Source organism: Electrona antarctica (genome assembly GCF_951216825.1).
Source record: "Electrona antarctica genome assembly, chromosome: 2".
Lineage (NCBI taxonomy): Eukaryota > Metazoa > Chordata > Actinopteri > Myctophiformes > Myctophidae > Electrona > Electrona antarctica.
In genome coordinates, this window is record NC_136807.1 from 17,155,989 (window position 1) to 17,170,988 (window position 15,000).

The 15,000-nt window shown below is 43.7% G+C and overlaps 1 protein-coding gene across 4 annotated transcripts in view; it reads left to right on the forward strand.

Moving 5' to 3' along the window:
- rgs19 (regulator of G protein signaling 19) overlaps window positions 1-15,000 on the forward strand; it is a 22,686-nt gene that overhangs the window by 2,561 nt on the left and 5,125 nt on the right. For 2 of the 4 annotated variants that reach the window (XR_013792373.1, XM_079529471.1), the window contains exons 1-4: window positions 3,110-3,237; window positions 3,726-3,833; window positions 12,213-12,376; window positions 12,575-12,655. Coding sequence is in view for 3 of the 4 variants with exons in the window: in XM_079529471.1 (XP_079385597.1) it covers window positions 3,819-3,833; window positions 12,213-12,376; window positions 12,575-12,655 (260 nt within the window). In the remaining variant the exon portion in view is untranslated. Of the gene's footprint in view, window positions 1-3,109; window positions 3,238-3,725; window positions 3,834-12,212; window positions 12,377-12,574; window positions 12,656-15,000 lie in introns of those variants that run through there. The other 2 variants (XM_079529472.1, XM_079529473.1) reach the window with 2 other exon arrangements.

Consider the following 15,000-nt stretch of genomic DNA (forward strand, 5'->3'; position numbering starts at 1 on the left):
CCGGGAGCCAATGGAGGAGCGGAGAAGGGGGGAGACATGTGAGAATTTTGGCTGGTTGAAGACCAACCAAGCTGCAGCATTTTGCATCAATTGGATGGCCAGTAAAGAGGGAGTTTTGACATGACTGATGTCTGGAAGGAGCTGGGCTGACTCCTGGGTGAGGAAGGGTCTAATTCGTCAAATGTTAGAGTGTAAACCGTCCTACAGGATCGGTTGCCTACCCAGGGAGTGCAAACTTTGGAGTTCTAGCCAATTGGAATGGGATCAGAAATATCGGACTCTTGAACTGAACACCCCAGAGATAATACTGTGTATCAAATACCAGGACAGTATTTGAGTAAAATAACCTGGTGGCGCAGTGGCACAGTTTGATGTGAAATATTTGTTATAGAGTGTTTTTTCAGGTACTCAATTCAACTTCACATGAATTAAATATTATCATTTTGATTAATCCGCAAAATTAATGCATTTTCCAGTTAAATGCATTAATTTAACTGGAAAATGTTAAATGTACGTACAGTATATACAGTAGTGGAGGGAATATTGCGTATCACACAGCTGTGGGGAAATAAGGTGTGTCTGATCGAGCCACCAGGACATCTCAGCCTGACAAAAATGTGCATTACTGCATTCAAGCCTTTTTCTTTTTTTTCTTTTTTTACTCGTCCTCTTTGTCTTCACTTCCTCTTTTCTCGTCCTTCCTCACTGTGTCTGTTGCACACTTCCTCTTTTGGAAGCTGAAGCTGTTCCTGTCTCTCTCTCCCCTATTCCGTCTCTGTCTCTTTAGTCTTATCTCCCTTTTGTGTCTCTTCAGCTTTCTCTCACAATTTCTCTCATTTTTGGCTGAGATGAGGTGTGTGTGTGTGTGTGTGTGTGTGTGTGTGTGTGTGTGTGTGTGTGTGTGTGTGTGTGTGTGTGTGTGCGTGTGTGCGTGCGTGCGTGCGTGCGTGCGTGCGTGCGTGCGTGCGTGCGTGCGTGCGTGCGTGCGTGCGTGCGTGCGTGCGTGCGTGCGTGCGTGCGTGCGTGCGTGCGTGCGTGCGTGCGTGCGTGCGTGCGTGCGTGCGTGCGTGCGTCAATAACTTAGCATTATACTCTTTTCCAAGTGTCTGTTTTCACAACTGAATGACTACTGAATGACATAAGTACACAAATTAAATGTAGATTAGATTTCTTTATACATTTTCATTTCTTTTGCTGGTGAAAACCGATTAAATAATCTGTATTATTTTGAGACCATTCCGATACCGATATGGCATTTTTATGGCCGATATGGCCGATTCCAAGTATGCTACCGATTAATCGTGCATCCATAGGAATAATGGTTGCAAGTAGTTGCAAGGAGTTGCATGGCGACCCTCTGGTGTGGTTAGGGATTAAGCTAATATAAGAGAATATAATTTAGTTAAAGGAGCATTCAGTGATTTGGGTGATTTGGAAAACCACCCAGTCCGCCCCGGTAACAAAATTTGCACATGCACGCTCTACAGTGGGGGGAAGTGCAACAGGCCAACAGCATGTGCACCAAGGCCCGCCCCCACTCGATCATGATTGGAGGAAGGCCCCTCTCATCCTGATTGGATGAAGGCTTTGCCACCCGCCACCAAAACTGAAACTAGGGTTTTTTGACCCCAGGGGCTCACTGGGGACAGGGAGGAACTCCTTATATGGTCAGCACACTCTATAGTAGGGAGGATTATCCAGAAAAAAAGAAAAAATAAGTGATATTTGAATTAAGTCAAATCACTGAATATACCTTTAAGATAAACTGAATCAAAACTGATAGTAAGCTCATTTATAAGTAGCAGGACACACATACAGACAGAACAGAACAACAACACACATGTATTATCAGAAGCACTTTGTTGCCAGTATGTAGGACAAACATTCATTGTTTTTGGCAGTAATAATTTACAAGAATGTGCAAATGACAGCAGTATGGAATAGCAAACACACGTCCCTCCCAGATAATAACTAAACACAACACTTCTGCAAAGACATTTAGTCACTGTCAGCAGAAACAACTTGTAATTACATATTTCATCTGTTTACATCTTTGCATGAATTAATGCCCTATTCCTATTGGATTGTATCGTTTCAATATTTTTGAAAGATTTCCAAATGTTCTGCCTATAATGATGCTCAAAATATGGACCCCAGGCTGACCAATGAAAAGTATTAACACAAGTTTGTAACTAATTAATAAAAACGAACATAAAAGTAAAGTACAGTAAATTGTGTGTACAATCTTCCAAATAGTACTCAGAGGAGTAGTGCAGTACAAAGCGAATACAGGATGTGTACAGGATGTCAAGTGCAACACAATTGTTCCTTTCACAATGTCCATGGTGAACACCCCTGCATCATATTGTTGGTTTGGTTCAAAGCTTCAGAATGGATGAATTTTAGTATTCAATAATACGTATTCAATTCATAAGATTGAAAGTTTAACCACTTTCAACCTGCCATCCATATTTTGGGCACGTCATCACATAAAAAAGCGTAATTCAAATGTACCGCTTTGTAACAAATGCTAGTGTCGTAGCACTAAGGTTACTTATTTTGGAATACAAAAATCTGATCTGTATTAACTTAAATACCGGTATATAAAAAAATCACACCCGTGGTGTAAGGTCTTATATAGCCTGTCTGACGTAATGAAATCATGTCTGACGTAATTAAATCACACCCGGGTGAACAGGGTGAACATAGCAACCATGCTCATTTTTTCTGCACAGACTAACAAAGCCAGTTGTAGGAGTGGTTTACACCACTCAATAATTAAATCACACCCGGGTGAACAGGGTGAACATAGCAACCATGCTAATTTTTTCTGCACTAACAAAGCCAGTTGTAGGAGTGGTTTACACCACTCAAAAATACATTTCCGGTACATTTCCAATGCCTGCGTCACGAGTGTTAGGGGGCAGACAGTATGAAAGTATGACATTCCAGATGTTTGTGAGAAACATCTGGAATGTGCTTTGTCAGTCCTGACCCCTGACTGTTCTGAGGTGTGTCAGCAGGACATACGTTTATTTTATGTGAAAACCTCTTCTAACTAAATACAGTAGGGTTTTTATTATGTCTGCCCATGTTGGACACAGGTCAGACCACAGACGTAGAACACGGGATGTGGAGAAGATTGGAACGCGTGCCATTTCTGGATTGATTGAACATTAATGGCCACGAAGCCTCTGACAGCGATATCATCAGGGGCCGTGGCTTGTAGGGAGAGAGGTAGATTTTTGATGCACTATACTCACTTTGGCTTCTCTTGCTTTCTCCCTGTGTGTGTGTGTGTGTGTGTGTGTGTGTGTGTGTGTGTGTGTGTGTGTGTGTGTGTGTGTGTGTGTGTGTGTGTGTGTGTGTGTGTGTGTGTGTGTGTGTGTGTGTACGTGTGTACGGCGCATGCACATGCACGTCTGCATGTGTGTGCACCCACAATTGTATGAACAAATGTCTCCATGCGCCTATGTTTCTGTCCATTCATCATCATATTTTTTCTTTGCATGCCCCATATGCTGTGCGTGTGCCTATGTGACTGTGTGCGTTTGCATGCTTGCGTGTGTGTGTCTGCATGCACGCTTGTGTGTGTGTGTGTGTGTGTGTGTGTGTGTGTGTGTGTGTGTGTGTGTGTGTGTGTGTGTGTGTGTGTGTGTGTGTGTGTGTGTGTGTGTGTGTGCGTGTGTGTGTGTGTGTGTGTGTGTGTGTGTGTGTGTGAGAAGGAGAGGTCTTCAACAGAACGGGGGATGACATGCATGTGTCCATGCTGCTATCAGCGCTGAGGACTCACACACTAACCTGCCTGCCCGCCCAACATGATGGACATACTGGTAATCAAATAGAAGCTTAGAATGCCTTAATCTCCCCTCCTCTTCTTTCATATTTGGTTGGTCTTTTCTTACACGTTCACTTTTTCTCTCCATCTCTTCTTTGTATCTCTACAACTTCCTCTCATCCCTGGCCTTCTGTCTTCTCTTCTCTCTCTTTTTCTGCCCTAATGTTTTATTAGGGTTTTATTTCAACCGCAGGTCGCATTTACTATGGAATCTTGCATTTCCCGTCAGTGTGTCACACCAGGAAAGCACCCAGACACCACGTGACATCAGCCACCATATATGGTGCTCAGGTCATCATGGCATCACGTGACATCAGCCACCATATATGGTGCTCAGGTCATCATGGCATCACGTGACATCAGCCCCCATATATGGTGCCCAGGTCGTCGTGACATCACATGACATCATCAGGGATAGTAAATGCGACCTGCTATCGCAGTTAAGCCCATATATGGAGATCCCTGATGCCATCAATATTGGCAAGCAACTGCAGCCGTGCCCGGCAGCCGGCGAAAACTAGAGTTGTCAACAGGCCCACCTGTCCATTCAAACTCTAGACGGGCCTGCCCCAAAGTTATTGGTGCAGCCGCACCGGCCCTCATCAAACCCTGTACACTCAAGAGAATGTCCCCGCTACCACCCTTAGATCTCCATATACTGTATGGAGCTGACCTGTTCTGACATTCCATATGTTGATCTGGCTGTACACGCTCCTTATATGGCCAGTACAGAATTCATTCCATGTTGATCTGACCCCCCATGCCAAAGCGCCAGCGCTCGCCCAGCAGGCTGCCGTCAATGCGGCGGATGACTGCATGCGACGTAAAGGGCGAGGTCGCTTTTCGCCCTCAGGCGTTTTACTGGTTTATTATTGGTCTATTGCTTCCTTACAATTGCTAACTTCTTGCCACTCTCTCTCTGTCTCCAGTTGTCTCACTCTCTCTTCCTACAAAATGCTTTACATAGATTGTGCATTACATTCACCGATTCACACACCGATAACGGAGGAAACCATGCAAGGCACATCTGAGCAATTAGGGGTTCAGAGTCCTGCTCAAGGACACTTCGACACTAACTCTGGGGGAGCCTGGGATCGAACTGGGAACCGCACGGTTCCCATACAGCTGTTCTACTGGCCACTCTACCCCTGAGCTACTGCGTAAAAATGAGCTTGTACATCGGCTGAGCTTGTAGACACCATCAAGACACCGTCAAGCAAAACAACAAATCTGGCTTTACTCTCAAGTTCTCATTCATTTGTCACCCCTCTCTGTTTCTGTCTTTCTCTCTCACTCTCTCACCATCTTTATGTGTCTGTTTCTTGGTCTTGATTATTTAGCAGATGTTTCCTTGCGCATACCAATCAAATGATTATGTTTGTTGTAAACGCAATAATGGGGGTTGGGGTGCTGTTTTGGTTAAAGTATATTGTTTGGGCTTTGTTTTCTGATAAAGATGTCAGCAGTTGTATTTTGTTTTCTTTTGTGTGTAGATAAGAGGTTATCTTTTGTTTCTAGTTAGATTTTGTTGTGATCAATCCTTCACCCTGCAGAGTTTGTAACCTCCTGAAGAGAATGAAGAAAATATTGAGTTAACAAAGTAAAATCTACAAGGTATCCACACGTTCATTAAGTTGCAATGTGACGATAACTTTGTTTCTAGCCGATGCAGTCTATGTAATGGAGTTAAGTTGCAGGACATGTTCTGTCTTCGGCAAATGATAACCCTGATCAACTTTGGTTTGCTTCAATGTTGACATCAACCCGATGCCTGTTGTAACTTGATTATGATGATCAGGTAAGCTAAGTTAATTGACCTGAATATGAAGCGATACGCCATTCTGTAAATAGACTCGCCTGAGCTATTGAGAGAGTTTGCCAACTACGACCCATAGACTTTTGTTGTAAAAAGAGAATATTCACATCATATTCAAACATTTACTGTATTGACTAAACCCACTTACAGTTGATTTGGAATTTGTTTCTGTTTGCTCAGTGATAACAAGAACAAGGAAAATGCTGAAGTAACGTGAATGTGATTGTGGCAAGATCAGAATAGAATAGAATAGAAGGCAGTCAGGTAGTGCAAGGCATTAACAATTCTAGGGTTGGGGGATCCATTCTCTGTATGAACATCATATCAAGCATTTATTGTTAATGTTTGATCAGACCTACAGTCCTGAAGCTTCTCAGGATTGCAGTCATTATAAAGATGTGTTTTGTGTCTCTCTAGTCAAGTCTAGACCAGACCAGACTAGACCTGATCCATACTCACAGTTAGTTGAAGGAATGTAGATTTTCTTTGAAAAGAGGCTCTTCTCTTTAAGCCAGCTTATTGAGAATACACCCACATGGCTGTGGGTGAGGATGTGGCTGTTTGTGTGTGTGTGTGTGTGTGTGTGTGTGTGTGTGTGTGTGTGTGTGTGTGTGTGTGTGTGTGTGTGTGTGTGTGTGTGTGTGTGTGTGTGTGTGTGTGTGTGTGTGTGTGTGTGGTGTGTGTGTGTGTGTGTGTGTGTGTGTGTGTGATGAAATGATGATTTGGGTGAGGATGTGGCTGTTTGTGTGTGTGTGTGTGTGTGTGTGTGTGTGTGTGTGTGGTGTGTGTCTGATTCATCAAGTTTCATCAGGACGGAAGTTCTGCATGTCACAATACCTCGGACTCTGCTTCCACCGTCGCTCTCGCTCCATCTCTCTCTCTCTCTCTCTCTCTCTCTCTCTCACGCTGTATTTGGAGAGGCTGAAGACGACTCCAATCTTTATCTTCCCGGTGTCAAGTTGCAAACTTGAAGAAAATAAGACAGACAGACAGACAGACAGACAGACAGACAGACACGTTCTGAGGACATTCAGACATCGTTGACCTGCTGAAGCGCCTAGGCTGTGGTGAGACTCTAATAACATTATGTGTTGTAACTGAATAGCCAAGTGTTGAGAAGGTTAATGTGCTTCAACTGGTTAACAACGTTCCGGTCAGTGGGGACTGGTTAACATCATGTTATTAGGAGAACTGGTTGTAGCTGCAACGTTTTTAGATTAATTCTTTCTTTCCCATGTCCGTATACGGACCCCAACACTACGGGGGGACGTCATATCCCAGGTCTGTATATATACGGACCCAAATGTATACTCCGTCTATATAATCCGTCTATATAATGGTTGAGTCCCACGGCGGCTTTTAACATTGGTCCGGTTGCTATGGCAATGCCCCACCGCTCCAGCTATGGGATTGAAAATATAATCACCGTGTAAAGCAGTTGAAAGGAGGATTTTCAACGTCCATAAGTCAGCTTCCAGTAGAGCTGTCCTTGGTGGATCTTCTGCCATCCAAATTTCGTATTTAATTTGTGCCTACCACGACGCTCCCGCCATGTAAACGCTTCTGACGAAAGGTAAACGGTGTGTGCTTGTGCCAATGATACTCGAGTGTGTGGGGGGGGTAGGGGGCGGCTCTGACTTTTAAAGTGTACGCATATGGTGGCACCTGGAACTGGATGTATGCTAACAGCTAGCCGCATATATGAGTTAAGTGTTGTGTTGTGTATCTGTATGTTTTCTAATTCTTTCAGTAGCATTTTGTTAATTTCTTCTCATTTAAAAACGAGCCTTCCCAATAAGGATTTCCATGCATGAATAAAGGTTTTGATTTATTCATTAATTGACTGAGTGATCGATCGATTGATTGATTAACTGCATACTAGTTTGACAAGGTCATTTAAGTCCTGGTTGAGGTGGTTCTTGATAACTGGCTTAACATCTTATTCATTCATCACCAAAAGCACACAGTCAAATCATTTAGTATTAATTTGTCCAAATGGTCCATTTGGTTACATCTCACTGTATGCACTCCCAGAGTTAAATGAACACTCAGAGTTTTTACTGTGACTATGTATAGTAGTTCAGACCACTTCCTTTTAGCTGGTCTAGGATCTGATCTCCCTGTGATCTGATCTCAGATTTGAGTTAAAATGTATTAAAAATAAATATGGTATTGGCTGTGTAACAGAGAGAGTTAGTTGTTGTCATGTTTGCACATATAACCCTTATTTATTGAATGACATTTGCACACAACACATTTGCACAGTTCACCTTAGTGCAATATGGAGAGAGTGCAATATGTTTGTGGTGGGAGGTTTTATTGTTGAGTTTGACTGAAATGCTTATCAGTACCTGGTGTGTTTCAGTAGATTGGGCTGGACCATATGGTCAGGATGTCAGAGGGGGGTTATGATGTGCCTATGCTGTTGATGATATTTATGTTGTAGTATAGTGTGAAAATGGATAAAGACTCATTATTGTTGTAGTTCTTATTAACAGTTTTGTAATAGAGTTGTGTATTGAGTTTGAATACACCCCTGTAGATGGAGCAGTCCATGCTCATTAGCCTTCAGCTGTGCATAAAAAGCTTGAGTTGTGTGTGAAAAGCTGAACATCACCATGTCAAGAGTGTGACAGAATTTGTCCATCCATGTTGTATTTGTTGGTGGTTGAATAAATACACCGCTTGGTTCCAGCCGCTAAAATGGTCTTTCTCACAGGGTTACTCAAAGATTTGCACAAATGTTCATGATTTTTCTAAAGTAACATATCTGGATCTACTAGCACTATGGACCCCACTTTGAGAACCACTGATCTAAAGTGCATGTGCAGTGGGTCACGTACACACGTCATCTGTATGTGTGTGGACATGTGCACGTGTTTGCAGCATACATTTGCATCTGTATTTTGTGTATTGTGGTTGCGTGTGTTTAGACTAGCACGGCCATATTAGGAGAGGAGATGAGGTGAATTTGGGGGTGAACATGTCTCCTCAGTGGTGAACCACTTGACTCTGTCAACACACTGCTTTGTGTGTGTGTGTGTGTGTGTGTGTGTGTGTGTGTGTGTGTGTGTGTGTGTGTGTGTGTGTGTGTGTGTGTGTGTGTGTGTGTGTGTGTGTGTGTGTGAGAGAGAGAGTTCACACTATATTAGAGATATGTAGTGTGTTGGACATGTTAAGACAGGAGCAAAGACAAGCTCCTGTTTTGTGGAAAACATTTAGCCTCTCTGGGTTCAGAAGAGATCTATTGTGTGTGTGTGTGTGTGTGTGTGTGTGTGTGTGTGTGTGTGTGTGTGTGTGTGTGTGTGTGTGTGTGTGTGTGTGTGTGTGTGTGTGTGTGTGTGTGTGTGTGTGTGTGTGTGTGTGCATGCGTGCGCACGCATGTGCACGCGTGCGATATCAGATATCATTTGAGATGAAATCAAATACAAACTCAATTATGCTCATTGAGGCTCATTCTTTATGAGTTCAGTAATCTGACAGCACACCGTACATTTTAATGGGGTTCCATTTAACCCATTAAAAAAGACCTGAGGCCAATTCTACAAATGCCTCCCAATTCAGTACTCTTCTCTTCTCTTTAATGTCCACATGTACAGTGCCACTCCATCTGGCCACAGGCTGTTAGTTATCACAGAGATATACGGTACTGTTAGACCTGTTCTTTGTTCAACCGTCTCCCTGCCACTTTGTCTCTCTCTTCCTCTGTCTCCCTCTTTCTATCATCCATTTCTTTTGCATTTGTTCACATGCAATTGGATTAGCCACTCATTTCATGCACAGTAGAGTGGGTCAAAGTGGTGCAACAAATGTGCATTTGTTATGCTATATATATAGTAGTTGCCTTTCATTGTCAATCAAATGTGACATATTATGCGCTGTTGTCTGGCTGTTCTGAACAAAAGAGAAGCCATGCTATGAGATGGGCAGGAAGTACAATCATTTGACTTTTGTCCAGAGTGCCTCGAATTTTTCACTCAAAAGATTTGGAGAGGCTTTGTGCACTTTGGCATGCTAACACCCGTAAGAAATACAGCTGTGGAGCAAATGAGATAAGGAGAGTCGAGTGCTACACATGTGGGCAACAGTTACTGTGTGTGTGTGTGTGTGTGTGTGTGTGTGTGTGTGTGTGTGTGTGTGTGTGTGTGTGTGTGTGTGTGTGTGTGTGTGTGTGTGTCAACAAAAATCGTCTCAATTATCCTCTAGTGTGAGCAGCTTAACATACTGTCTCCCTGCCTATATTTAAACACTGAATTGGGCAATGAGCCACAGGAGAGAGTAAACCAGACACTTGTTGAGAGCTGCTAGCAAGAGATTATGAAGCCATAATCTGAGATTGATGCTAAAAATGAGCGCTAAATAATTTAAACCCCACCAGCGGCCCCAGTGTGTGTTTGTGTGAGTGTGTGCATGTGTGTGTGCATGCGTGCGTTTGTGCACTCTGTTTGCGTCCGTGTATGTGTGTGTGTGTGCGTGCCTGCACATGTATGCTGGCATGTGTGTTGCTACTAGGCATGGAGTATTTGCAGTAGTACACCAAATCTCTGGCAGACTGTCTTTGCTCTCTCCCTCTTTGTCTCTCTCTTTTTGTTTCCCTCTTGTCACTTTATTTCAATCTCCTCCCCCTATTTTCTGTCTATCTTTCTGTTCCCTTTCTCTCTCCCGCTATTTCCTGACATGTTTCGGCATGCAGACATCTTGGCTGTGTAGTTAAACCGCTCCTCCCAGCACTACCAGTAGCTGTGGTGAAACTGGTGACATGTGTGCTGTTCCTGTGCTGCAGGAGCCAGTTTGTAACAGAAAGGTTCCCGATTTGACTTCCCGCACTGGCAGAAAAAAAAAAATAACCTGGGTGGGGAAGTGAATGGCCACCCCTTACGCCTCCCACAAAACCGCTGAAGTGCCCTTGAGCAAGGCACGGAACGACCACTGGAGCTTCTCAGTGGCCAGCAGTACAGGTATATACGATTTTGGTTGTACTGGTTAGATCCCAGGTTTTAATGTGTGTGTGTGTGTCTGTGTGAGTGTGAACTGTGAAGCAGGGAGGTTCCTGAAAATAGAATTAATTCTCACCAGCTCCCCATGGTACATAAAGGGAGAAGAAAAAAGAAATAGAGAGAGAACTAGAGTGTGTGTGTGTGCATTCGTGCATGCGTGTCCATTACTATCAATCTAACAGAATCCCATGACATGACTCAGTCACATCAGATAAATGACACGACACCCGGAACCCTGAGTAAATATTGTGGACATGATCTGTGTGTGAACAAGACAGCAGTAATATGTTTTATGGTAGCTCCACTCTGACACACTGTACGACAGGGCAAGCATACAGTAGTGGCAGTGGTGGGCACAGTACTATACTCAAGTAAATACTCTACTTGTAAGTTTGGGGTATAGAAATACCGGTATTTCTATTTAAAATGTAGCAAAGTGAAAGTCATCAGCTTGAAAATAATAATTATAATAATAATAATAATAATAATAAATAAATAAATGATATATATATATATATATATATATATCCTACTTAACAAAATGTACACTACTGTACATTTACTTGAGTACAGCGCTCAAGTCTACTTATTTACTATCCACCACTGCATATTGGGAGTTCTACAATAGGAGAGAAGCGGACTGGGACAGAACTAGGACTAGGAGAGAGAACATGAGACTGGGACAGACATGTTTTACGGTAGCTACAGTAGGAGATAGACAGGGGACAGCTGGGGACAAATGTTGGCAGAGCTGCAGGTTTGAGAGCAGCCAGAATGGTTTAGAGAAATTAATACATAACACGACACGCCCAATCTAATGATGAAACCCTGCCATCTGACATGCCACATGCCAGTGTGTGTGTGTGTGTGTGTGTGTGTGTGTGTGTGTGTGTGTGTGTGTGTGTCTGTGTCTGTGTCTGTGTCTGTGTGTGTGTGTGTGTGTGTGTGTGTGTGTGAGTGAGAGAGAGATAATGAGAGAAGTCACGTACAATCAGATGATGCATCACATTGCTTTGTCTGTCTTCATATCCTGCCGTTTCACTTCCTCTATATCTATCCATCTACGTATCTATCTACGTATCTACGTATCTATCTATCTATCTATTTATCTATCTATCTATCTATCTATCTATCTAAATTCACTTTCACTTTCACTTTTTCACCTTTAAAATGAAGTAGTATGAGCTTCTTTTCTTTCTTTTCTTTTTTTCTTTCTTTTCTTTGTCTGCTCTGCCAAGAAGAAGAGAAAAAGCGTTAAATACAAAATATGACAAGAAAATATGTTCTTTTCTATACAGTAGATCGTGTCTAGCTGTCCATGTGCATGCAGCACTTAACCTAGTGCTGTACACTTAGCTTGTAGACTAGAGCTTGTTTTATTGTCAAAATGTGGTGTGTTCTCCTATTATGACATGCTCAGAATAGGCATCATGTAGTTAATAAAGTTTATTTTCCACCTCCATCTCTCTCTCTCTCTCTCTCTCCCCCTCCCCTCTCTCTCCCCCCCCCCCCCCTCTCTCTCTCTCTCCCCCCCTCTCTCTCTCTCTTGTTCTTTTTGCAGTACACAGGACCAGTGCCAGTGGAGAGAGGAGGAGGAGGAGGGGGGGTGATGGGAGATGCAGGAGGAGGAGGAGGGGGGCGGGGCCTAGCCACTACTACTACTCACAATTCCCAGCGCTCCAACACCTGCTGCTTCTGCTGGTGCTGCTGCTGTAGCTGTGCATGGTGAGACATTGAAAGCATGCACATTGCACACACGCACGCACGCACGCACGCACGCACGCACGCACACACACACACACACACATATGCATGGATTGCATGTGCATCTAAGTCCGTGTGTGCACATGTTTTGTGCACTTGTGTGTATTTGTGTGTATTAGCTGTCTGAAAGCCATTTGACCATGTCTGTCTCACTGTCAGGAATGAAGAGGAGAGAAAGAGGCGAAGGCATAGAAAATCACACGACACAAAGATGGACGCTATACTAAACTGTGAAGCTTGGTACGTTAATAGCACGTTAATACACTGTCAAACTGAAGCTACGTTGATACTGTAACACTGTTAATTCATTTAATTAATACGACACCATACCAGACTGAAGTTACATCAGTAATTGTCATGATAACTTGACACCATGACACCATACAAAAGGCTATGTCATTTAGTTATAAATAAAGACAGCACACGTGTGTGTGTGTGTGTGTGTGTGTGTGTGTGTGTGTGTGTGTGTGTGCACTGTGTGTGTGTGTGTGTGTGTGTGTGTGTGTGTGTGCGCATGCGTGCGTGCGTGCGTGCGTGCGTGCGTGCGTGCGTGCGTGCGTGCGTGCTATTGTGTACTATCTTCACTGCAAAGCTGCATGGTTATCACATAGACGTTAAGTCAATTGGAGGTGTCGAACTCTTTAGCTGCAACTTTGTCTGGCATGTTTTACTTGTGGGGCAGCCGTTTATTTGGTGGATAGTTAGTGGATATACAAACCGTTTTGTCCCTCTGCCCATCATTTATTGTCTCCACCAGGCCGAAGGCATGGGGGGAGAGTATGTTTTGCACTCCGTCCGTGTGTGTGTCCGTCCTTCCTTCCTTCCGTCCGTCCGTTACCAGCTAATCTCCGGCACCGTTGGCCAGATCCATGCCAAACTTTGCACACACACTCCCTGGATGCCAACGACGAACCTCTGCCCCAAATATTCCTCGACGGCCTGTTATAGCGCCACCATGAGGCCGAGTTAGGCAAAACACATTTCTGTAGATTACTCGTACACATTTTATCCATACATCACACAATTCGGTATACACTATCTCCATAGTCATGTGATCAACACGGATCTGCACCATTTCCCATCTTCCATCCTGATTTTGGCTAAGATTGGCTTCCAAAGCTCACATGATTGGTCCGTTTCGAACAAAATGCCACAAATCACAAACACAGTGTGCAATTTCCGTGAAATTATACACACACATTTCCACTAGGCCGAGGACGACATGCCACAATCTTTTTCCCCAAATCAGCCTCACGGTGGTGCTATAACAGGCCAATTCCTGTTTTTAGCTATAACTGCATCGATCTGTATACAACTTATGTATGCGCACTCCCTAGAGGCCATGGAAAAACATTGTCCCTGCATCCCTCCACATCTGCCGGTTATAGCGCCACCATGAGGCCGATTTCTGCAAAACACATTGCTTATGTTAGTCGCACAGATTTCATCCAAATCTCACGCAAATCGGTACACATGATCTCTGTAATCATGTGATCAAGACGAGTCTGTTGGATTTCTCAGATTCTACACTGATTGGCTAAGATTGCCAAAGTTTTCAGGAGTGGCCCGTTTCGTTCAAAATGCTGCACATGTCCTGCTCATCCAGAATTCTATCCTCAGAGATGCTATGAGTGATCTGGCTCTGCATTTCCTCAACAAAATGAAGAAAAACTAACAAAAAACAAACAAACAAAAAAACATGTTTATATTACTCCTAAACATTTTGCAAAACATCTCACACAGTCCTATCCTCCTGGTGGAGACCTGTACCCAGAAGGGCACTTTTTCTAGTTTGGCAATGTGTAGCTACCGGACAGTCATACTCCTCAATGTGTAGCTACCGGACAGTCATACTCCTCAATGTGTAGCTACCGGACAGTCATACTCCTCAATGTGTAGCTACCGGACAGTCATACTCCTCAATGTGTAGCTACCGGACAGTCATACTCCTCAATGTGTAGCTACCGGACAGTCATACTCCTCAATGTGTAGCTACCGGACAGTCATACTCCTCAATGTGTAGCTACCGGACAGTCATACTCCTCAATGTGTAGCTATACCGGACAGTCGTACTCCTCGCACAGAAATACAGGTTCGTTCCAAATTCCTGCCTGTTTAAATGGTTTCAGCTGTTAGCGTTACACAGACAGCAGCTGCCTCTCTGCCTATAGTCAGTGTTTCTATCTCCCTCTCTGCCTATAGTCAGTGTTTCTATCTCCCTCTCTGCCTATAGTCAGTGTTTCTATCTCCCTCTCTGCCTATAGTCAGTGTTTCTATCTCCCTCTCTGCCTATAGTCAGTGTTTCTATCTCTCACTCTCCCCCTCTCTGCCTATAGTCAGTGTTTCTATCTCCCTCTCTGCCTATAGTCAGTGTTTCTATCTCTCACTCTCCCCCTCTCTGCCTATAGTCAGTGTTTCTATCCCCCTCTCTGCCTATAGTCAGTGTTTCTATCCCCCTCTCTGCCTATAGTCAGTGTTTCTATCTCCCTCTCTGCCTATAGTCAGTGTTTCTATCTCCCTCTCTGCCTATAGTCAGTGTTTCTATCTCCCTCTCTGCCTATAGTCAGTGTTTCTATCCCCCTCTC